Source organism: Mytilus californianus, unplaced genomic scaffold (genome assembly GCF_021869535.1).
Source record: "Mytilus californianus isolate M0D057914Y unplaced genomic scaffold, xbMytCali1.0.p SCAF_8, whole genome shotgun sequence".
In the NCBI taxonomy this organism is placed as follows: Eukaryota; Metazoa; Mollusca; class Bivalvia; order Mytilida; family Mytilidae; genus Mytilus; species Mytilus californianus.
This window is the reverse complement of record NW_026262734.1, coordinates 49759955-49785495: the sequence shown is the minus strand read 5'-3', so window position 1 is coordinate 49785495 and position 25541 is coordinate 49759955. Positions and strand designations below refer to the sequence as shown.

General features: G+C 31.2%; 1 protein-coding gene and 1 long non-coding RNA gene across 2 annotated transcripts; one reads left to right on the top strand and one right to left on the bottom strand.

The window, feature by feature from the left end:
- Positions 1 to 2498: 2498 nt before the first annotated feature.
- Positions 2499 to 9474, bottom strand: LOC127712231 (uncharacterized). The gene is made up of 4 exons (XM_052218561.1): positions 9387 to 9474; positions 7712 to 8464; positions 6241 to 6324; positions 2499 to 5246 (listed from the first exon to the last, which is right to left on the bottom strand). Exons 2-4 carry the CDS (start codon positions 8364 to 8366, stop codon positions 5065 to 5067), a joined length of 921 nt encoding a protein of 306 aa, XP_052074521.1. The 5' UTR covers positions 8367 to 8464; positions 9387 to 9474; the 3' UTR covers positions 2499 to 5064.
- A 14000-nt stretch (positions 9475 to 23474) lies between these two features.
- On the top strand, positions 23475 to 25204 carry LOC127710991 (uncharacterized). The gene is made up of 2 exons (XR_007986440.1): positions 23475 to 23520; positions 24562 to 25204. It is a non-coding gene; the product is annotated as an uncharacterized LOC127710991 (long non-coding RNA).
- Positions 25205 to 25541: the final 337 nt, after the last annotated feature.

The following is a 25541-nucleotide window of genomic DNA, read 5'->3' as shown; positions in this document are numbered from 1 at the left end:
GTTTTTTTTTTCTCTCTCTACATATAAATACTTTATTGTAACACAGTCAACCATATTGTCAAAGTTTTATATAAATCTCGCCAAAACGTAATACTAAAAATGAATTCAGGAATGAAAGTATATATACATAATATTTATGTTATATGAATTTAAGGCGCAATTACTACATAAGTAAGCCGCCTACCAAAACCAATAACAACAATAATAAGCATGCATACTTGTGTGTAAGAAATTTGTGTACAATTGATAAAAAACAGACTGATTTGCATACTGATAGTGGAAAAGACAATGAAGACAAAGTCCACAATTTCTTTGCTTCATCATGAAAACATTCCTTTACTATAATAGAAAAAACAAAGGATAAGGGGTATCTAACCATGACACAAAATCAGTACATGCACAGGAAAAAACACACAAAAAGCAAAGGAACAGCGCTTTTGTTGCTTATGTTAATTTATTTATTTATTTGTTTCGGCATTAATACCAGTTTTTTTCAAAGTTTAAAATATGAGTGCATAGTTTGTATCGATTTTCAGTTAAAAAAGTCTGACAAAAGAAGCAAGGATATCCAAAACTTTTCAAGTCTACAATAAGCAGTAGTTTTTTGTTGAAATACTCATATTTCCATATGGTGAATATTGATTTGTGTTTTATGGAAACATAAACAGTAAAGTACCATGAAGGAAAAATATTACATCCTTCAACATAGCAATTGCAATAGCGATGGTAACGATTTTGAAAGTCTACCTTTCAAGACTTACAATAATCAATTCATATTATAATTTTTGACTTTGCATTTATACGATCGTCATAAAGACTGTCCAATTAATATCAGGAATTATGACATGTTTGTTACAAATTCTTCAAAATATAACCAAAAATGGAATGATCGCCAATGAAAAAAAGTTTCAATAAAGAATAGGGGTTTAAAGATGTAACTTATGCCTTCAACATCGAGCCTACCCATACTGTGAGTGAGCTATTTTTATAACTTCACCCTAAATGATTTCTCAATTCAGCAGCTCTAATGATAAAAAACTGGCATTACACGGTGGACTAATACGATTAATGTATTCGCATTTCTTTCACCACGGTTTTGTGTTGGGTTTTTTTCTCAGATTTATATGTTGTATTTTGTGTACTGTTGTTTGCCGTTGGTCGTTTTTCGTTTTTTGTCATGGCATTATACGTTTGTTTTCAGTGTTTTAGTTTCTTACTCCATAAGTTACATTTCACCTCTACTTTTCGAGCCAGAAAAATGTGTCAATATCGTACCGGATATTTGTTCCAATATCGTAGTAAGTATCAGGAACGAGTAACGCAAAGTTTCACCTTGCAAGATAATACGATAATCTCGAGATTCGAATCTGTATAACTATACAATATTATGAGTACATAAAAATGATTGAGACAAGACGTTATTAATTCATTCATAAATGAAAGATGAAAATAATTAAGACAGACGAATGTACAATTTAACATTGTTAAAATAATCACAATGTCATGTTAACATCTCAGCCTTTCAATACATTGCTTGGGTATGAACAAACACTTAAATTACATTATCTATTAAGCTTGCATCAAAAATATTAGTAGGTGATGTTTGATAACTTAGCGACAAAGTATACATAAAAAAGAACGTCGTACTGTTGTGGTTTCTTTTTGCACATTTTTTATATTCGAAGTCATTAGCACTCACCATTTCGGCGTCTTCAAAATGATTTTTTTAATGCAAACAACACGTTTTAACTCTATGACTCATGTTCCAATAAATTATAAATAACAATCTCCAAAATAAATCGTTTTAAATTTTTTTAAATTTTGAAGCCATCTAAGCCTATTACCATCGTCTCTTCTACACATATTGTTTTGTTTTACTTAGGTTCTTGTATTTAACGGCTAAATGATTACTTGTAGTAATATTTTACACACTGCTTTATTGAAATATCAGAAGATATAGTGTGATTACCTATAGCTACTAGACAACTATCCACCAGAGACTAAGCAACATAGAAGTTAACAACTACAAGTAGAGGTCACCGTTGGACTTCAAAAATGAACAAAACTCATACCACATAGTCAGCTAGTAAAGTTACCGACATGACAAATGTAAAACAAATCAAACGACAAAAGTAACGACCTGATTCAAGCACAAAACAATGAACGAAAAACAAACATAATATACAAGCGACAACCACTAAACGACAGGCCAGGCACATACAGAGTGTGGCGGGGTTTAACATGCCTGCTAGCGCCAACTCCTCCCCCCCTCCCCCCGTAACCTGGAACAATGGTGTTACAGTACAATATAAGAATGGTTTGCATTTTTTTTTAGAAGAACAGAAAAACAAATCTTGGAGATTACATCACTTTTACATTATGGTTTCATTCTAAATTGCATATAATGACACTAAAATACAAACAGCATACTATTGTAATTGAAATGGAACAACAACAATCTGATGTCAGACTGATTTTGATTATCAACATACCCATTTAGTACAAACATATTTAATAATACAGTATACGTATTGCGACATTGAGTTTAGGTTTGAATTATGCAAGGAATAGCTGTTCCTTAATTCACCTCTTGATTTTGACATAAAAAGCAGCTAAAAAAATGCCATCCAATCTTATTGTTCTATCTTGTCAAATGAGTTTTTATTACACAGAATCATACAGCTAAGTTAAAAAGGAAACGAATATCAGCATATCAGGGGAACAATTAAAAAAAACTTACACCGAAGACAAACAGACAACACCATTACTAAAACGAAAAACAATGAACAGACACATAACCGAAAATAAAACTATAAAGAAAACAAATTGTAACTTACGAATAAGCAATATACCTTCAAACCCCCGAGGTTTAAGTTGGGTGTCCCTGAAAGAAAGCACCTGTCCCTTATATTATAAGTGAATAGTTACAGCTGATGTTTATTAATACGAAGCAGTTATTTCATTCTTTTTATTCCTTTTCTGCCTATTGAACCTTCTAATCTTGTTCCATATATTTTTCCCGTCCTTAATGTTTATAATTCTATTCACGTCTTTATACATCCGTGACTTTCGAATGTTTGTGATTGAGCGTTCCTGATAAAGGTACATTTTTATAAATCTAGGACAGCACTTAGGAGACATGAAATTAATAAAGTTCAATATTCATTTTCCACCTAAGATTTCCTAACAATGAAACCAAATCTCAAAATGATTATTTTGTTTTGCCATGTCTATTGCGTTTTTTCCATCATCTCTTCCAATTTCTCGGTCGGCGTCGTGTTCAAGAAGTATTGTTGCGACATCAGTGAAACCAAACTGACAAGCTAACAATAGAGGTGTCGAGCCATCTTCTTTACCTATGTTGATGACGGCATTTTTGTCCAATAAGAGTTCAATGATTTGAATGTCATTTTTAAAACAAGCCATATGCAACAGTGTTGCTCCCCCCATGATCTCAAGTACTTTGTCTGGTTCTTGTTTAACATATTCATCAACAAAAGGTGAGCAGTTATCTGTAAACCAAGTCAACCAAAATGTCATCTCTTCTTCCATTGTCCAAACCTCCACCGTTTCCATCATATTTCTTATTGTCTCACTGTTATAGAGACCAATGTTACAATTCGCTGAACTGTAAAGAAGTATCTTCAATACCTGTATATTTTGATTAGTAGATATAGCTAAGAGTAATGGAGTTGAACCATTAAACATTTGATTGTTGATGCAAGCTCGATGTTTCATTAATAAATTTACTACACCTACATTGATATCATTGTAACACCGTAAGGAATGTATTGGTGTCATATCTGTGCTTCCTAATTTGTTGATATCTTCCCCAAAACTTAATAGTTTATCTATCATTTCTTTATTATTTACCATACGCTAAACTAACTGGTGTCAAATGACTATTACTTTGAGCTTTATCAACACCTTGTTTTAAAATCCACGGTAGAAAATTGGTATATTCTTGGCGACAACAGACTTCTAAGCAACTTAAAAGTGTCCCGTTATACGTCTGTGTCATGTTGGCAAGTTTTTCCTGTTCTACTGAATCACGATGTGCTAAATCAGTTAGTAATGCGTCCCTAAATTTTTCACTCTTCATATTATTATTTTCAACAAACACTTTTCTTAATTTCTCTTTTGACCAGTCTTTGACAAGCCTGTTCAAATACAATGCTAATTTATCGTCTGGAAATATAATGATAAACTCGTCTATATCTCTATCCTTCTCATCAAGTATTTTGTTCCGGAGAAACCGTTTTTGGATCAAACTACTAACTGCGTGTTCAGCAAGACAACTGAACATTTTGGTACTGCAGTAATAAACCAGAAAATCAAAAAACTTATCATGGACTGTTTGGTACATATTTCTTTCTTTCTTTAGATACGTATCTACAAGTGTATCCAATTCTTCTTTGATATTTTGACTCTGGAAGTTCCTATGTTCAACCCACACGCTTCGCAGACATTATCTATGATAACACGGACAGTGGGATCATTGGTTGTAAGGTATTTCTCCTCTAATTCATTCTTATAAATAACACAAAGTGATAAAGCACATATCTTACACTTGCCATCTTCTCCTTGACAATAAAGGCTGTCAAGCTCGTTCTCAAATACTGAAAAGGGTTTACTAAAGAATTTATTGATATCGACGTTTTCTTGTCTACTACAAAGAAAGCACAAAAGAGGAAAGAAGTCATAAGGAGACTTCTGAGCTATTTCATACCCATGTTTGCCCAAGTGAACTGAGGCTATTTTCATTCGTTCAGACTTTGATAACTGTAATTCAGTTGAACTCATATTACAAGATTTGCAAGATTTAAATGGGACTAAAACACTAAATTTCTTATCTTTATAAACCACTGATCTACAAGACACAACCAATTTACAATTATCTGATAATATGCTTTCAACAACACCAAGTAACTGTTTCCAGCTGTCAATCATCTTTTGATAAGCTGTAAAATTACCACAAATGTCATCAACAACAAAAATTGTTAGTTTTCCAGGCTGGTAAAAGTCTCTTATATCTGTTGGGACTGTTATATGAATGACAGTATATCATAAGGCTTCCATCTTTAACGCAACGTGTCTTGTGATAGCCGTTTTGCCTATCCCCGGGCTTCCAACAACAGTTACACAGTTTTCTTTTTTCCGACAATTTAGTACAAATTGAACAGCTCTTGTAGGTACAAACTTCTCATCATCGTGCTTCCATTTTTGTAAATCATTTTCAATTTGATCTGTAGAATAAATGGCTAATAGTTATAAAAGGATTCATCATTACTCAATATACGTACATATGCCATGGGTTCAATAAGGTGAAGTTGAAATTATCACTTTGTAAATTTAAAGACGCCATCACGAATTTATTGACTGCTATGGAATATCCATCTCACAATTGATATCAGATACTTCAATCATGATTTCGTTGTTAAACTTATATAGCTAACAAATAACATTGTCAAAACGATTTATTGTTTTATGCAAGTAATCACATGTTTACAACAGTAACTGCTAATTATTTCATATTGTTACATGAATGGTTAAAATTACATTTTCTGCAATTTCATTCTCAATATCGAAAACTTGAATAACTATGACGGCTTGTTGAAATGCTGAAACATTTACATATATATGTATGTGTGTAAACGGTGTTAACTGTTAAATTGGTTTTTTAACATCTATACAGGCAATTATTCTCACATGAATTTCACGTGAATTTAAATCCATTTGAATCGCACGTGGAATTTAATTTTAGCTTAATCCTAAGACTTTATTGTGAATTTTCAGTATTTTATCTTAAATACACTAAAATTTATCTTAAAAATTATAGAATTCACAACATCATTTGCAAAACATCAATTATGCAATATCGCTTTGGATTTTTAAGTAAGGGGCAATTTTTGATAACATTACTTAATATTTAAGAAGAATCTATATCAAATTAAAATATATCACTAGTTAACTGTTTTATTACAGCGGAAATGTGGACAAACCAGTGAGTGTAAGCTCTATTGAATTTTCATGTAAAGCGTAAAAATGTTTGTCGCATGAAATTTTAGTTTCAACTTGTATTATTGCCATTATATTCAAATAAAATCAAACTTGGTGTTTTGACTTCAATTTACTAATTGTATCACGAAGTTTTCATTATACCTTGTATGTAAAGTAAAACTGATAAATAAATGCGAATACATTCTCTTGCAATTCAATCGACTATGAAAAAATGTTTACCTCTAATATTCCTCGGAATCACCTCGTCTTGTTCTTTTATCACGCTGTCTATTTTCTTTTGAAGTGTTGAAACATTCCCTTTCACTATAATGAAAAATATACAATATTTCTATCAAAATGTATAGACAACGGTAGATGTTTAATATACCTTCATATGTAATAATATGTGGCTGACGTCCTGCAAGAAAGTCTTTATGAAGAAAGAAAAGAAGTTAGTAGTATCCTTCAATTTTCACTTTCCGCTATATAGATGAAGTCATAACCCTAAATAATCCAAATTTGATGACTATGTAATGTATCCTGAATGCATCTATCATGTCTATCCCATCCAACTTGATATAAAGGATACAACAGATACAGAAACGTCTGCCTCATATCCTGACTTACATCTAGAGAAATTGATAATGAGGGTCGGTTAAAAACACCCCTTTTCGACAAAAGAGATGATTTTAGCTTCCCTATTGTAAACTTTCCATTTCTATGTAGCAACATTCCAGCAGCGCCACCATACATAAATATTAACTTTGTATTTAATTAATCCATCCAACAGAATAAAGCTTAAGGTAGTACGGGGTTTAGATGTTTTAACCTTTTGTGCAGGTTGTTGCGCAAAAGAGAACACTTATACACTAGTTATGAGGGTATTGGCAAGTGTATTGTCCATGCGATAGCTGCTAGCAGCAAAACTGAAGCCAATACTTGGAATTTAAGACACAATAGGCTTACGAATATCCTTGTAACCTGTCATTGAGTGTTTTGCTTCATAAAATAACTATTCAAAAGACTTCCATACACATACACATGCACAAAACATACGTTTGTTATCAAAATAAATAATAAGAAGATGTGGTATGAGTGCCAATGAAACAACTATCCATCAAAGTCACAATTTGTAAAAGAAAAACCATTATAGGTCAAAGTGCGTTCTTCAACACAGAGCCTTGGTTCACACCGAACAGCAAGCTATAGAGGGCCCCAAAAATGACTAGTGTAAAACCATTCAAACGGGAAAAACAACGGTCTAATCTATATAAAAAACGAGGAACGAGAAACACTTATGAACCACATCAACAAACGACAACTACTGAACATCAGATTCCTGACTTAGGACAAGTGCAAACAAATGCAGCGGCTTTAAACGTTTTAATAGGTACCAACCTTCACCCTTACTTGAAACAATAGTGTAACATCACAACATAGAAAAACACACTATGAAATGTCAATTGAAATGGCTTAACTCAATTAAAAGACATAAAATAGATACATGTAAAAGTCGTCTGAGAGTATAATGGAAGCAAATATCACAAATATGTTCTTTTTATATGGAAAAAAACGTAAGCAACGCGAATAGTCAATGATCCATGAGAACGAAATATTAAAGTTTCGGGAAATAAATTTTCGAATAAAAGTATTTAATTGTTTTCCAACCTCAATTTATATGACTATATGAATCATTCAAAAGGCAACCTACTTTTTGAACGTAGACTACCTAGGTCCTGGTAAACATCAGCAAAGCTCATGGTTAGTTGTGCCTTATGTTCAGCTAAATCGTTCAATAGTCTGAGGTATCGTTGTTCTGAATCTTTGTCTATACAACAAGTTTCAGCTATCTCTATTTTTGAAACAAATTCTCTGTTTGGCTTCGAAAGGTATGACTCAAGCCTGCTGGCTATACTCTTAAATGTAGAGAAATACTTAGCTAATTCAGAGTCTTGAACATTTGTGTTTCCTCTGTGAACTATCTCATTCCTAATTCGCCTTATTCGTTCAATGTCATCGCCTATTGTTATCTCAAATGCAGATGGTTGCATGTCATTATCCCAGCCTTGGCTTGGACTTGGCACTAAATTTAGATTTCTTATTATCTTGTACGTAAGCGCCTCATCAAAATCATGATACGAGTTCTCTTGAACAGTTCTGATAATATTCCATTCATATGCTTTTAAGTTTCTTGATAAGAAGCTGTTGTTTTGAAGGTGAGCTTCCAAAAGATGTGGCGGTTCTTTTATCAATAAGAGTTCTCGAAGCATGTCTGGTAACTCATTTTGAGAAGCTAGTCCTAATCGTGCATAGTTGGCTATTGTTGATGACGTACTTACAGTCGATGAGAAGATTTGCGTTGCCATAGTATGAAGTACAGATGTAACTCTACATAACTTTGATGACAAAATGTATACAATGAGTTGATCACATGTTTTCTTCCTCTTTCATATCATTTACATATCTACAAAAAAGTATATATTTTTTTATATTTTGTTACAGAATGTTTAAGAGTGTTTCATGTGTTTGTGCTCATAACATTCACAAAACTAAGGTTTATATTTAATACTGAAAATGATACTTTTGCAAAGACTTTGTTGATCCAATATTTCAGTGGAATGAAACTTATAATTTTAGCTGATCTTTGACAACAATAGTTTAAGTCTATAAATGAAATGTATATAACTAATTTATGGAGCGGGTTTAAACGTTTTAATAGGTACCAACCATTTATCTCACTAAACATGTTTAGTGATATCTCAACCCTCTCCTATACCTCTAGCCAATGTAGAATAAACAAACACACATCATTGTTTACATTGAGGTTAAACGAAAGAACCAAAAGACAGATACCAAAGATCAATGAACGATATGAATACTCTGACCAAATCTACTTTAAACCTCTTTTAATAAGTACAATCAGTCAAGCACAGAATGACTTTATTTTAGATAATGTTTATTTCATTAGTTTCATAATTATATGATATTGATATAGATTTTTTTTTACCTATGAATAACCCGTGCATGTCGAACGAAAATAATTAGTATACAAAGGACAATTTGAATGAAAAATGATATAATATACACAAAAGAATTATATATAGATACAAGAAGATGTGGTATGAGTGCTAATGAGACAACTCTCCATCCAAGTCACAATTTGTAAAAGTAATGTTCATCATATACTCATCTGAATAGAAGCATTATTAAACACCAAGTACGGCATACGCATGCGTCGTTGACGTTAATCTCGTCGGTGATGATTGAATCAAACGGAATAATTCCCATCGTTTCCATAATTTAAAAGCAAAAAGTGTTAATTTTTTCGTTTTACATGATTTACCGAGTATCATAAAAATTATAAAAACAAAAAATACATAAGATACCTGTTGTTGCATTTAGACATGTTCCTCCACATTTCCTTTTACATTAGCTTTTGTTTAGTGTTTTGTTTTTGTTGTTGTCAAGACAGGACATTTGACGTGTCTCATAAATAAAATATGCACATTAATAATAAGTAATTATGAATCAAAATTCAATAACTTAAATCACATAGTACTTTGAAACAATTTAAATGACAGTAAAACAAAGTAAATCAAATTTCACTCTTCAATAAACACGTATGTATGTGTATTTTTAACAGTTCAATGTTTGAATTCAATAATTAACAATGAACAAAATGTTATTTGTTGAAAATTTATGTCTTATTAATTTCATTTTAATTTATATTCTTAGCGCTATTCTTGTATTATCGAAACAAAATTCTGAAATGGCTAATTTTTGTACTGGAAGATCACATTGATTGCTAAAATCTTAATATGTTGTTTATTTCTAAAACCAATCTAGTTGATGTCGTTTTATCAAGTATGTTTGGATGTGATTTCAATTGTTTTTTCTTCGTATATCATGAAATCACGATTTTGCTATTCATTCATGTTTGCACCCTTTCCTTTTTAACTTAGAAGCGGATAAAGACAGACTTTTAGGGCACTTATTTTTACAAACACCATTTTTTATTAATACAAGGATTTTTTTAAGAAACAATTAACGAAACAATATATATTCTTTGTTTGATTATGCTCGAGATAACATTCGACTATAGCAGCCAAAGCCATGTAATAATGATAACAAATCTATGGCTTGCATGAATTATTTCGATTCTAATATGACAAATACGGTAATTAAAAAATCTGAAGCAAAGAAAAGTGTGCAGTATGTCTTTTATTTCACCTTTCTGTTAGATGAAGCTAGAATTGTCAAATATCTATGGCTTGCATAAATTATTCCTTGAATAACCTCTAGAAATAACGTATTGAATCCTTATTTATCTAAAACCAAACATATGTTTTGTTGCGTAATATTCAACCGTCAAATTCAAAGTTGACCGCCGTAACTAAGGTGTGGGTTGCCATGTTGACTTGCCGAAATACGTAAACCTTATAATAGAATAGAAAGAAAAAAACAACACATACCTCAGAACTCCTCTCAAATGCGATATTATCAGAATTAAGAGCATCCATGTATATGTAAAGGCATAACCTTCAGCTCGAGAGATTTAATTCGTATGTCGTCATATTTTTCAAACATTTCGTTTAACATTTCAATATAAACACAGCCAAATCGACAAAGTGTTTACAAATGGGTTACGAATTATGAGAATGAACGTAAGAGCTAAATTGTAACTGTTACAGCAATTGATATGAGGATCTTTTAGTCATATAAGACTAACATATTACGTTCATAGTAATTTTTTCTCATTACACTTTTCATAATCTCTGGTTTTCTAAGTCTTTGCTTGTTCCACGAAAAGAGAATGTATAAAACGTCTGTCCGCCTTTAATGTTCCCACGTTTTGTATGTTATAGTTTGAAATCAGTTTAATTATTGTTGTCATCTAAATAGACGAAAGATCTTTTGGAGATCAGGAGTCAAGCTAGTTTCTTTTCTATAATTTGTGCTCCTAGATAAATAGGTAATCATAGAATAAAGGAACTAATTAAATTACAATAACAGTAGTCTTCTGTCTGTGTTGTTTAGTCTTGAAATAAGATATGTCTACTTTCCTTGTTACCAAGATAATATTACTACTTTCAATAAACAAGAATTCTCCAATTACACTTAATAAATACCACAAGAAATTGACTTCAAATAAATCTAAAATAAACATTATAGTTTTGCATAGTTTGTTCTTGTTTTTATGCTGTCACACCAGTGTCCCAGGTTAGAGAAATTCCATGGTTGGCGCCTTCAAATAATGTTGAACAACGCCACACTCTATGTGTGCCTGTCTCAAGTCAAGAGTCAAGTTGTTCAGGGGAAGTCATTGGTTCATATCTGTCATATTTGTCTTTGTAAATTGGTTTGATATAAATTAGACTGAATTTTTTCATATTTTTTCACAGCCAACTATACGGTATAGTTTTTTTCTCATTGATGAAGGCCGTAATAAAAGGTTGTCTATAAATGCTAACATCCTTTGCATTTGAACTTTGGTGGATAGTTTTCTCATTGGCAATCATACCACATCTCCTTAATTTTTTTAAATGAAAACCCGCATTTAAATCGTCGACAAAAAACTAACCATATGTTACTAACCAGTATATAACATATATTCTCCCGAAGACAACCAATACTATTTAAATTGCAACCGGTTTTACGTTTTACGAACTGATTATGAATTCTTATTATTATAAATCGTCAAATAAGGGAACTGATTGGTGAAATAAATCAAGTGCATATACATCTATATTTATTTGGTGGAGCTAGCTTTGTTATCTACACCCATCATCACGACAGTGGTTGCAAAGCTACCTGTCAATTTCAACTTTATTTTGAATTAGGATTACACAATCGTAATTATGTAGTAGCCTCTTTTGTTGTTTATACAACACTGTCATTCATTTATGACAATGTCATTCGATGTGTTTGAGCATCACCGCTCTTCAACACTTTGTACAGTGGACCATTCATTGGATACCAATGACCGTTTGCCCCGCCTTCTTAAATTGATAGACAACCGTCTTTTGAACGTCCTTTTGGGACAATTTGAAAATTAATTTATTCAATTAAAAATAATTTTTAGTAAAAATAAACCACTTTTTCCATTCTATTTCAAAACAAGCAATGCATTTTTCAAGACATTTAGTCAAACATTTTATTTTTTTAAAAATGCATCCTCTTCCTAAGAAAGACAAATTTCAGCATGATATATTTAGTATCGATGTTTCAAATACTTATCTCTCAACTGTGAAAGATATCCTGGAGTCGTAAATTTTACGAGATCCATTGATTTCATTTAAATATGAAAACAGAGGAGTGATCAGGAGTTGTAAGAATGTAAGATTTATTGTACTTGCTTGAAAGTATTGTGTATAAATCGAAAGTTCACTTTTGCATAAAAGTCCGGATAAACGTCCTCCTCTTTGTCGATTAAGGGTTATACATTTTCGATATATATACAGTTGTAAAAGAGGCAATGCATTTCACACCTTGTCTTAAATGTCAATCTTTACTAAAGCACTCGATGTCTTTTATGATTCATAAAAAGAAATAATTGTTTTCGCCGGATGTTCTTCGATGCAAAAAGATGTGGCCAATTTACCCTGTATTTTTTTTAACCTGCAAGAAAAATATTTAAAAGTTGCAAAATCCTACTGCAAATTGATTATTAAACAGTCTTTATCACTTTTCTTAAGTATTGTTTCCCAATCAGAATTATTATCTGTCGCTCAAAAATTCATATTTTGTCACAAAACTGCAAATTTTACATGTTTTTGTAGAATTTTGCATCGCTTACCAAATTTAATTGATTTGAATCCGAAAGACATTCCATTATAAACCTTCTTTATCATGGCAAATTGGTAATAATTTTGTACTTTCGAACTTATTCTTTGAATAAAGAAAGTCTGTGGTGTAATTTATAACGCACAAAACAATGTTTGACTCGCCTTATCTATGTGCCTGACCCAAGTCAGGAGATTGTAATTTATTAGTTGTCGTTCGTTGCTATATGAATCATATTTGTTATTTATTTGTTGTTTTGTGCATAATTCACACTCTTGTTTTCTCGTTTGGAATGCTTTACATTTTGTTATGTCTGGGCCTTTTATGGCTTGCTTATTGCGGTATGGGGTTTGCTTATTAATGAAGGCCGATGACTTTTAGTTGCTATAACATCTACGTCATTTGGTCCCTTGTGGAAAGTTGTCTCATTGGCAATCATACCACATCTCCTTAATTTATATCGTACCTATACCAAATCATAAAAAGGAACCAAATATTGTATCTATCAATTTGCATATCTTATGCTTTCTGCACTCGGTAGATGGACACTTCATTATCTATTCTATTTCAGGGCTGTTCCAAATCATTTAAATATGACAACCCCGGGAATAAATTGTTGAATATATAGAATGTGTTGCGAGTTACATTTGCCTTGTCAGGCATGAAAATAATTAATTTCAGTGGAAGGGAAGGGGGAACTGAACAAAATCTATAAAACAATAAAATATGCATAATTGAGCTTGATTTCAAGTTGAAATGACAGCAAAAGTTCTACATAGATAATATTTTTATTCAAATGATACATAACTCGAACCATTAAATCATCATTTTTCTGTAAACCCTACATTGATTTAAGTCAGTGCGAGACTTTATCCACCAGCAGAATATGTCAACGAAGAAAACTTCGTGTACAATAGGAGACCTTCTTGCTTCAAGACGGTAAACATTTTCTTCATTATAACCTAGAGCTAGTTAAGACCTTGGCGTCTTATTTTTTAAATTACTTCATTGATGAACTAATTGCTAGGACAACGTATTTGCAAAAAATTCGTTCCCGTGAAAATTAAGAGTTGTTTAAATTTCAAATTTCATCATGGTTTCTTGTGTGGATTTAGCCAACTGTCTGACGGGCTTCAACGTCGACAAGATAAGAGGTCAATGTATTCAAGTGAATTCAAGTTCTGTGGTACATGCAAATGTACAATGGGTAAATGTCTGGTTAAAAATTTATCTTATCTTTGATGTGCCGCATACGCTTCCTTATACAGGAAAACAATCCGTGCGTGACCCATGACATAACATATTTTATGTATTTCTTTGGCTATTTTCTATCAAAATCCAGACCAGCTAGTAACCTATATTAATTTAAGCGTCTAAAAACAAATTTGTGTAAAATATTTTGGTATGATTTTAATTTCTGAAAATTTGAATTATCTGAACTCTAGAACAGGCCCCGGCGCCATAAAACTATTTGAGTAATTTTTTTTTGCTCAGCCTGAAAATTTCTCAATTTTTTTATTCTCAGTAAATTTCACCGCCATAACAAAAATTCTCAGGTATTTTTTACTCAAATTTAAGAATATTCTTAAATATTTGAGAATAGCAAAAACCATACTTAAGTATAAAAAAAAAATTCTTATATGTTGCTATTGAGGGTATTTTGATATAAAAAATTACAAATGTTAATAGGGTTTTTGTTAAAATTTTGTTAAAATTTGCATTGAAGAACGTCACTAATCTACACACATGAAATTGTATCCGAAAAAACATACACATCTTTACTCAGTCCAACATTTTTTGTTTGGTTAACGTTGTCTTTTTCATATATTTTTTTAGGATAAATACTGAATATCAATTTTGTCAAAAACTGTAAAAATTGAGGTTTCAGGCTTTTTCCAGGGTTCATAATTTGTTGATTTATTTAAAATAAAAACATTTATCAATTTCGCCTAATATCTGTTTAAAACCAAACAAGGGGGAAATTATTTTACTTTCTTTGTAATAATTTGGATATCTGAGATAATAATCAGTAGATAGAATGACATTACATGTATTTGGTTTGTAGATATGAGGTACCAGTACTGCAATCTAATTAAGGTAACTGTAGTAATTTGTTAAAAGTAGTTTTTTAAGAGAGATCTGAAAACTAATAGAAAAAAAGTCGACCTCCTGAACTAGATTTTATCCTTGATAGACCAACTGTCCAACAAAATATAAAATATTGCCTATTTATCAACTCTTTTGGAGAATATTAAAATATATTTAACATTTATTGGTAGTGAACAAAAAATGCTATACCCCCCAAAAATTCAAAAGACAATGTTATCCGTCCTCGAGTATCAGTCAAATAGCCCTTACCAAACAATTGAAGTTTTAAATTGCAATGAATTATGGATCTTACAAATCTGAAACCGAAGACGCAGTAAGCATGTTGGCGAAAGAGACTTTTTGATTCTGCAATTCTATTTAATTCCCGTTAATTGATCATTTATAAATTTTGAAAATGTAAAGACACTGAGATTTCAACTCCATCGGGCAAAGTTGACCTTCGACTCATTTAATTGGCTATTATTTTAAAGTCCTTTTGGTCATATTTCTGATTTGTTGTTTTCAATTTGTTTTCCACTATTGCAGAGCTATTTGTTGTCAATGGTCATCTTGGTCTGACCTCTGTCACGAACTGTTTTATCAGTGTTGTAATGTGTAATCATTTCTGACACAATACATGAGAAGGATGCAAGGTTGACTTTGACTGCAATAGGGGACGAAATGATACGTCAAGATTTGTTAACTCCTTATGCAAGATCGTGATTTTGGAGCAAAATACTGATGCTTACGAATGTACAGAAATTGCATCGCTTACGTACATCAATTGACCAATTCCGATTACGACCAGTTCAATATTTCATTCGTTTTACCTTAATCTTAATTTTTATATAAAAAAATTATACATTTCAGCACCCAATTATTCAGTCTTTTTTCTTTAATTTTTTTTTGCACATTTTTTTCTTTATTTTTTTTTTTTTTTTTTTTTTTGGGGGGGGGGGGGGGGTGGGGGGTTTCCATTCTGTAAATCACCTCGTATATCTTGGGTAATTTCAAATAAAGATCTGATATTCAAGTTGGATAAATAATGCATAATACTACTAGAGTAGGAGTATCTACAATGAGAAGCTGTTTAAATGGACGCTTTTTTGTGATCTCTTTTAAAATTAGGTAAGGTTAATATGCAACAACCAACAAATTTTTAAATTCTCATATGCTATCACAGAATTATAAGACATATTTTGATTTCTAAAGGTCAAATTATGTTGTATGCTACTAAATTTTTCAATGTTCAAAGAAAATGTTACGGCCATATTTGGAATATTTCTACTATATTGCATTTTTTGATAGTATCAACATACTTATGCTCATTTTACAAAAATCATACTTATTCATTTATTTCTATGAATAGCAGATGCTGCATAATGGATTTGATTGGTTCTAAAAGATATTGGATGCTCTTATGATTATATTAAATAACTTTTGTAGTTGTTAGATTGTTTTGTTTAAAAAAAAACACTATCATTTCTGTTAATAGCATATTTTAGAAAAGTGTCTACAGAAAATGAAGAAAAATATTAAAATGGCATTTTCACCTTTGATAGATGCTGATGTAACTCTTTAAATTCTATATTGAATACCTCAGCATTTGGATGTTGGCTTCCAATTATTTTGAGATTCTGGCATTCCATCACATCATTATTTTCGCTCAAATATCCGATGCCCACTAAAATGTGAATGATTTCATACAACAACAAAGGAGCAGTGAAGCTATTTCACACTAGATTTAAAAAGTCTTTCAATCTTTTCTAAAATTCATAGTATCACAGTACCGTATGTACTTTTTTATTGTTCTAACAATAGTATGATTGATTATTTTAAATAAATCAACAAATTATGAACCCTGGAAAAAGCCTGAAACCTCAATTTTTACAGTTTTTGACAAAATTGATATTGAGTATTTATCCTAAAAAAATATATGAAAAAACAACTTTAACCAAACAAAAAATGTTGGACTGAGTAAAGATGTCTATGTTTTTTTCGGATACTATTTCATTTGTGCAGATAAGTGACGTTCTTCAATGCAAATTTTAACAAAGTTTTAACAAAAACCCTATTAACAGTTGTAATTTTCTATATCAAAATACCCTTAATAGCAACACGTAAGAATTTTTTTTATACTTAAGTATGGTTTGGGCTATACTCAAATATGTAAGAATATTCTTAACTTTGAGTAAAAAAACATCTGAGAATTTTTTTATGGCGGTGTATTTTGCTGAGAATCAAAAAAATTGAGAAAATTCTCAGGCTAAGCCAAAAAAAATTTACTCAAACAGTTTTATGGCGCCGGGGCCAGGGTTCATATTTGTTGATTTATTTAAAATAATCAATCATACTATTGTTAGAACAATAAAAAAGTACATACGGTGCTGTGTTACTATGAATTTTAGAAAAGATTGAAAGGCTTTTAAATCTAGTTTGAAATAGCTTCACTGCTCCTTTGTTGTTGTATGAAATCACCCACATTTCAGTGGGCATCGGATATTTGAGCGAAAATAATGATGTGATGGGATGCCAGAATCTCAAAATAATTGGAAGCCAACATCCAAATGCTGAGGTATTCAATATAGAATTTAAAGAATTACATCAGCATCTATCAAAGGTAAAAATGCCATTTTAATATTTTTCATCATTTTCTGTAGACACTTTTCTAAAATATGCTATAAACAGAAATGATAGTGTATTTTTTTAAAACAAAACAATCTAACAACTACAAAAGTTATTTAATATAATCATGAGAGCATCCAATATCTTTTAGAACCAATCAAATCCATTATGCAGCATCTGCTATTCATAGAAATAAATGAATAAGTATGATTTTTGTAAAATGAGCATAAGTATGTTGATACTATCAAAAAATGCAATATAGTAGAAATATTCCAAATATGGCCGTAACATTTTCTTTGAACATTGAAAAATTTAGTAGCATACAACATAATTTGACCTTTAGAAATCAAAATATGTCTTATAATTCTGTGAAAGCATATGAGAATTTAAAATTTTTTGGTTGTAGCATATTAATCTATAAAAATTAATTTTAAAAGAGATCACAAAAAAGCGACCAATTAAACAACTTCTCATTGTAGATACTCCTACTCTAGTAGTATTATGCATTATATATCCCACTTGAATATCAGATCTTTATTTGAAATTACCCAAGATATACGAGGTGATTTACAGAATAGAAAATCCCCCCCCCCCCCCACCCCCCAAAAAAATAAAGAAAAAAATGTGCAAAAAAAAATTAAAGAAAAAAGACTGAATAATTGGGTGCTAAAATGTAAATTTTTTTTATATAAAAATTAAAAATAAGGTAAAACGAATGAAATATTGAATTGGTCAATTGATGTACGTAAGCGATGCAATTTCTGTACATTCGTAAGCATCAGTATTTTGCTCCAAAATCACGATCTTGCATGAGGAGTTAACAAATCTTGACGTATCTTTTCGTCCCCTATTGCAGTCAAAGAGCATCAGTATTTTGCTCCATAATCACGATCTTGCGTGAGGAGTTAACAAATCTTGACGTATCATTTCGTCCTCTTTTGCAGTCAAAGTCAACCTTGCATCCTTCTCATGTATTGTGTTCGAAATGATTACACATTACAACACTGATAAAACAGTTCGTGACAGAGGTCAGACCAAGATGACCATTGACAACAAATAGCTCTGCAATAGTGGAAAACAAATTGAAAACAACAAATCAGAAATATGACCAAAAGGACTTTAAAATAATAGCCAATTAAATGAGTCGAAGGTCAACTTTGGTAAATCTGAATGCAAATATATTTGCTGCAACTCATTTAAAGCCTTCTTCTCTAATGAGAAAGGTAAATATGCTAGATATACTTACTGGAGGTGTGATGAGATGATTGAAGCTGTTAATTTTCTCCTTGATAATGTTTATGTACGTTTCGGCAACAAAGTTTATCTACAGGTTGTAGGTATTCCTATGGGCACTTATTGCGCCTCTTTAATAGCAGACTTGTTTTTGTACTGTTATGAATAACAGTTTATGACCAAACTCAGTAAAGACCCGTCTTAATTGCATTTAATTGATAAATTCAACAATACTTACCGTTATCTTGATGACATTTTTTCGTTAAATAATCAAGAATTTTCTCAATATACAGCCAAAATTTACCCAAAGGAACTTACTTTAAATAAATCAAATTTAAACGGTAACAACTGTCCTTTCCAGATTTAGATATTTCGGTTTTACACAGGAAACTCCACACTAAAATTTACGACAAAAGGGACGATTTTTCGTTCCCTATTGTTAATTTTTCCCTTTTTGGATGGTGATGTTCCTTTGGCACCATCTTACGGTGTTTATATTTCACAACTCGTTCGCTATGCCCGTGTCTGTTGTGACGTTTTTGATTTTAACGATTGTAATCTATGTATTACTGGTAAATTATTAAGCCAGGGATTTCATTACCACAAATTACTTAAAACCTTTACTAAATTCTTCTAAAAGATATAAAAATTTGGTTTTGAAGTTTGGTTGTACCTGTAGAAAACTTATTTCAAACGGGATTGCACATCCTCATTTTTAAGGCAATATTGTTTACCGTGCCCGGAAATTTAGAAACGATCCTGGTAAACTTATCGATCCTTTAAATAAACTTATTCTAAAAGGTTACCAATTCAACACTGTAATTAGATCATTAAATATTGTTTTTATTGGTACTAATATTGATTTTGTAAAAATTGGTGTTTTGATCAGTAAATTAAAAGCAAACTAAATATTATTGTTATATAAATATACACATTCATGGATCTACAATCTGTCGATACCTGTATCTTGGCATTACACAAGGTCATGTTTTTTCTATTAGTTGTTAGTGGCTTTGAACTAGCTGTCAGTAGCTGCGAGTACTCTCAGATCTGTACTTAGTGTCTTTTTGTTGTTTGGATGTACAAGTACCCGGCCACGTCCACTTGTATTTGTAGTATTTGTATTTTTATCCATTTGATGAGTTAAGCCTCTTTCAACTGATTTTTATAGTTCGTTCTTATGTTGTACTGTTACACCACTGTCCCAGGTTAGGGGGAAGGTTATGATTCCGCTAACATGTTTAACCCCGCCACATTCTGTATGTATGTGCCTGTCCCAAGTCAGGAGCCTGTAATTCAGTGGTTGTCGTTTGTTTATGTATTACATATTTGTTATTCGTTCATATTTTGTACATAAATTAGGCCGTTAGTTTTCTCGTTTGAATTGTTTTACATTGTCATTTCGGGGCCTTTTATAGCTGACTGTGCGGTATGGGCTTTGCTCATTGTTGAAGGCCGTATGGTGACCTATAGTTGTTAATTTCTGTGTTATTTGCTCTCTAGTGGAGAGTTGTCTCATTGGCAATCATACCACATCTTCTTTTTTATATTTACTACGTCTTCGGTTTCAGATTTTTAAGATCCATAATTCATTGCAATTTAAAACTTCAATTGTTTGGTAAGGGCTATTTGACTGATACTCGAGGACGGATAACATTGTCTTTGAATTTTTGGGGGTATAGCATTTTTTGTTCACTACCAATAAATGTTAAATATATTTTAATATTCTCAAAAATAGTTGATAAATAGGCAATATTTTATATTTTGTTGGACAGTTGGTCTATCAAGGATAAAATCTAGTTCAGGAGGTCGATTTTTTTTCTATTAGTTTTCAGATCTCTCTTACAAAACTACTTTTTACAAATTACTACAGCTACCTTAATTAGATTGCAGTACTGGTACCTCATATCTACAAACCAAATACATGTAATGTCACCCTATCTACTGATTTATTATCTCAGATATCCAAATTATTTCAAAGAATGTAAAATAATTTCCCCCCTGTTTGGTTTTAAACAGCTTGATAAATGTATTATTTGTGCAGTACAGTGACAGATTCGGGGGAGGGGAAAGGGGGGATAGGTTGTATTACTGGGTAGTGTCGTCATACATATGTCTTTGATACAGAAAAAAAAATCTATCATGTCGAAATCATGATACAGAAGGAAATTTCCATATGCACGATTAGAAAACAAAAATCATTTATAGAATAAACATTTCTTACTGGATAGAGAAAAATGGCCAATAGAATTACAGAATATGGAAAAATAGAACACGCTTGTTTATTTGGCATACCATACTCGATAGAAGTGCGGACGTGAAAGAAAGCACTCTTCAGCAGACAATGTTGAGAAAAAAAAAGAAAAAAAATCATTCTGTATGAGAATTTGTATTTGAATTTGTTGAATATTTGCAATTCTTATAAGATCACAAAACCTGCAGATTTTGTATTTCTTAATGTGGAATGACTTTAAAAAGGGGGAGGGGTTTGTACACGACTTCCCAAACTTAATATACAATTCATGTTCTACACTACGTTACTCAACACTTTTAATACCGAAACAATTTGAGATAAAACTTTTTTTTTTCAAATATCGAATACTGGTTCCCAACTAAATGTCTAATTATATCTTGAATATTTTCCCTCATATAGACAGCTATCTTAAGTCAGTTCATAGGACCCCAGTTTAATATAGGCGTGGAAATCCATCACTTTTGTCCAATCAACTGTCCTTTATGATAAAGATTGGCGTGCGATTGTAGTTGAAACAATGTAATTTATATGATGACATTGTAATAGTTTTAGGACACAGTTACATCAACATCAAAAGATAACGTACTTTATTGTGGAAGCTGTGGACTGCTAGTTCAAAATTAAATTGATTTCGACAATTTGCTTTGTAACCACTGTCATGAAGTTAGGTGTAAGATATTTGTTTTTGATGGGGTTCGAGTTGACAATTTTCTATTTGTGTTTTCTAGACTTTTTTTTTTTTTTTATCTTTTCGTCGTTTTTCTGTTCTGCTTTGGCATTGTCAATTTGTCCATGAGCTTGAATATGCCGTTGGTATCTTTCTTTACCAGTTTGTTATATTGTTTTGTTGTCACATTTCCGCCCTTAAAAAGGCCAGGTATGAGCACTCACAAGTTAATATGCCTGTCAGGCACAAATGCTTATGATTAAGTAGTGGTCTGTCGACCGCTATTTTCGTCTTTTATTTTTGTTTGTGTATTAATAAATTCAGACATCTTGTTGATCCTTTTCATTGGATGATTTTTTTCTTTTCGTTGGTTTTTTAAAAGTGAACATATACAATCGGTTTAGGTCAACTTGAAAAATTGTACGGGTATTTGTAGTTTCCTCGTTTGTTTCTATATACATAATCGAAGAATAAATCGGTGTGTCATATGAACTATTTACACCCAGTTTGTTACCTTAATATTCAAGATTTGGTCCCTGTTATTCTTGATTTATTTTCTTTTATCTTTTTATTGAAAAGAGTAATTATTTCTTTTATTTAGAAACTTTTAATGAATATCCTTTTTAGAAGTAACTTCCCTTAAACCCAAGTGTTTGTGAATTATCTTTGAAACTATTATAGGTAGTAAGAAAATATAACAGTAAAATTATGAGTATGCCTATAATCAAATAATGTAAATATGACGGAGACAATCTTTATTTCTGTGCAACTATAGCATATAGATAGCGTCACTAACGTTTGATTTAAGTGATAACTGGTTGGTGTTTAAAGTCACACTTTAAGGATCCCTTTGCGGCTCCATTTTAAAGATGGAAGAAGACGGAAACCCTGAGAAAGGGCTTTGATTGGGAAAATGACAGTCCTGGTCAATTAAGATTGATTCAAACGCACTCAGGATTCACAAAGTTAAACCTATATCCTTTTCAAACATATGTTAAATGGACGACTAAAAAATCAAATCAAATCAATTCAAATTAAGCGTAAAACTTCTTAACCAAGAAATATATTGATAGAAAAATACTGGTATAAAAACATGATATTATCAAAGCAAAATAGAAGTATGACTACAATTACCAAAACTATTATACTATTATATTTAAACATCAACGAATGAAAAAAAACCTGACTGATTATCATCTATATTATTATCAAGATACTTTTTGTTCTCTGTATTCTTATTTAATATTTTATTATCTATTTGGGGTTTCATTAATGTTGTAGTTTGGGATTTCTCTTTATAATCTTGGATTCAAAAGAGACCATTCATTGTCCCCAATATCCTTCGAATTTTGTTTTCGGGTTTTATTTTATTTTATCATTAAGTGAGTTCTTGATACTTATTTTCTTTAGATAATAGTTTTTAGTATGACCATATCAGCGAAAATATGCCTGTTATTCATTGGAAAGTATCAAATATATTACTTCTATGAAATTTAAAGCAGTAAATATGAATTACGCTTAAGGATTTGATAAGTAATTTAAACGACAAATAATTGTTATTACATAAAAATTATCTATTTATGTATATATATATATTTTTCAATAGTAAATAGGTTTTGGAAATGATAAATAAACTTTAATATTAAAACAAAGAGGCTCTTCAAAGAGGTATTGTATTCGAATTACATTTTACATTCATATCCTAGTACACTAATTCTTTTGACCTTTTTGCTTGGATTTATGTTACTTTTCTTTTAAGACAGTACAATATATATGGTAAGTATTTCCTGTTAATTTTTAATCACCACTTACTATCTTCATTTACAGGATTAAATAAAAACATAAGTTATAAAGGGAACAGCATTATCAGGTAACGTTTATTACTATTCTGTGTGTTAAATGGTATCTTTTTTGATAGTACATTTGTTTAACTTCTAAAGGTAAAAGCAAGAAAAAAATAGTTATCTAGGAGCTAGAGTGGGTGGCGTATATTCGCCTTGGACACATTTTCGCCGTTTTGCTATTTCTTCTGTAAAATTTGTGTGCCTTTACCCAATACTTGCCTAAATAGATGGTAAAGGCTGTTTGTAATGTTACAACTATTGATATTCCTCTTAATCCCATTTCCATGGTTATTCGCACATATTGAGAAATACGCTGGTGTTTTTAAATGATTTTGGCAATTATGTAAGATTTATATGGCAATCATGCGCAGTTTTAAAGTAAATATTTGTGAGAAAAATTGTACAGGAATGATCTCTCAAGCTTATTCATGTAATTGCAAACATTCGTTTTTATAATATACCAGGATAATGAGGATGGCCATATCATACTTTGCGGCGAAAATGTGTCCCCCATGGTACACGAACAATTTGATTTCCTCTTGAGTTTGCGTTCGTTTTTAGAACAATTAACCAATGTTTTGAAGATAATTTCTTTATCAAACATTTTTTCCATATAGTTAAATTTCTGAAACCTTCATAAAAAGTTCCAAATATTCGAATGTAGGTCGGATGTAAGTGGAAATGAACGAATTATGCGGCGAATATAGGTCTCTCACTCTATATGAATAAAAAAAAAAATCTTCGTTTGAAACAGCATTAAATTGGTCTTGGATCAAAAGTGTTTTTTAAACATTAAGTAATGTCAACATAAACATTTGCATTTAAATTAAACATTTTAGCAGGAAACACATGTAAAAGATTTGTCTTTTAGATGTGTCATCCATCATTGTACAAAACGTTTCTATATAACTTGAATACCAAGTATAAAATATTTGATCGAAATAGTAAAATTGATATAAATTAGAACTGGTCCACGGATTCTCGTCTCGCTCTTTTCATAACTCATATTACCTTCATAACATACATCTGTAGTAACATGAAAACTATATCATTCATACTTGTTTCAGAAAAATGGGGAATTCTATGAATATAACAAATACTTCAGATACAACTATCAGAGTTCTTGTTGCACCAGATCCTGCATGGAAAATTTCTGATACATTTGTAGGAGCAAACTCGTTTACCGTTGGAAAATATGACGAAATTCACACTTTGAAAGACCTTTGGACTGTATGGAACACTATAATCGGACTTAAAGACTTTGAAAACAAATACGACATGGTGTCTCAAGTCAAATCGCTTTTTGATAAATATGGAATACAGGTTGGACAAGGAAAGATGTGTAAAATGTATGATTCAGAAGTTTTAAATGTTGTTGACAACATCAAACCAGCAGCCTGGTCTGCAATGAAGGACACTCTAGAAGTCGCTGTTGCAGTTTTTGTTGATGACTGTAACGGTAATTCAAAGATTGTTTATTACCAATCAGAAAACAACTTATCTTGGAAAGTTTACAACAAGTATATAACGCGAATCATTCATGGTACAATGTGGGAAGATGGGACGAATTATCATGACTTCAAAAAGATGATACGGAAGTAAAAGAAATATGTCGTGGTCACATGATTTATGATAATATCCTCAGTTAACTTGTTATAATGAGAACAATAAATACTTTACATGTTATCTAAATAAATGCTTTCAAGCCGATTTCTTTGGGTATATATGTTAGTTTGATATTAAAATGTTTCATACAAAAATGAAAAAGAAAAATACTCCTTAGCCCCTCCCCACAAAATCATTACATGCACAGCAAATAAAACACAAAAAGCAAAGGAACAGCGCTTGTATTGCTGTTTTTTTTTTTATCTCAAAGTGAATTGAAGAACAAAGCCATTGAATAATATCAATAAAATAAATGTTTGTTTTTACGTATTTTTTCAACTGTACAAGAGTTAATTTCTACTTCAGTGGATTAAACTGTTGACACTTATATTGTTATTTTGTAGCTAACGCTATCTTGAAACTGTAAATTCTTATATTGGTA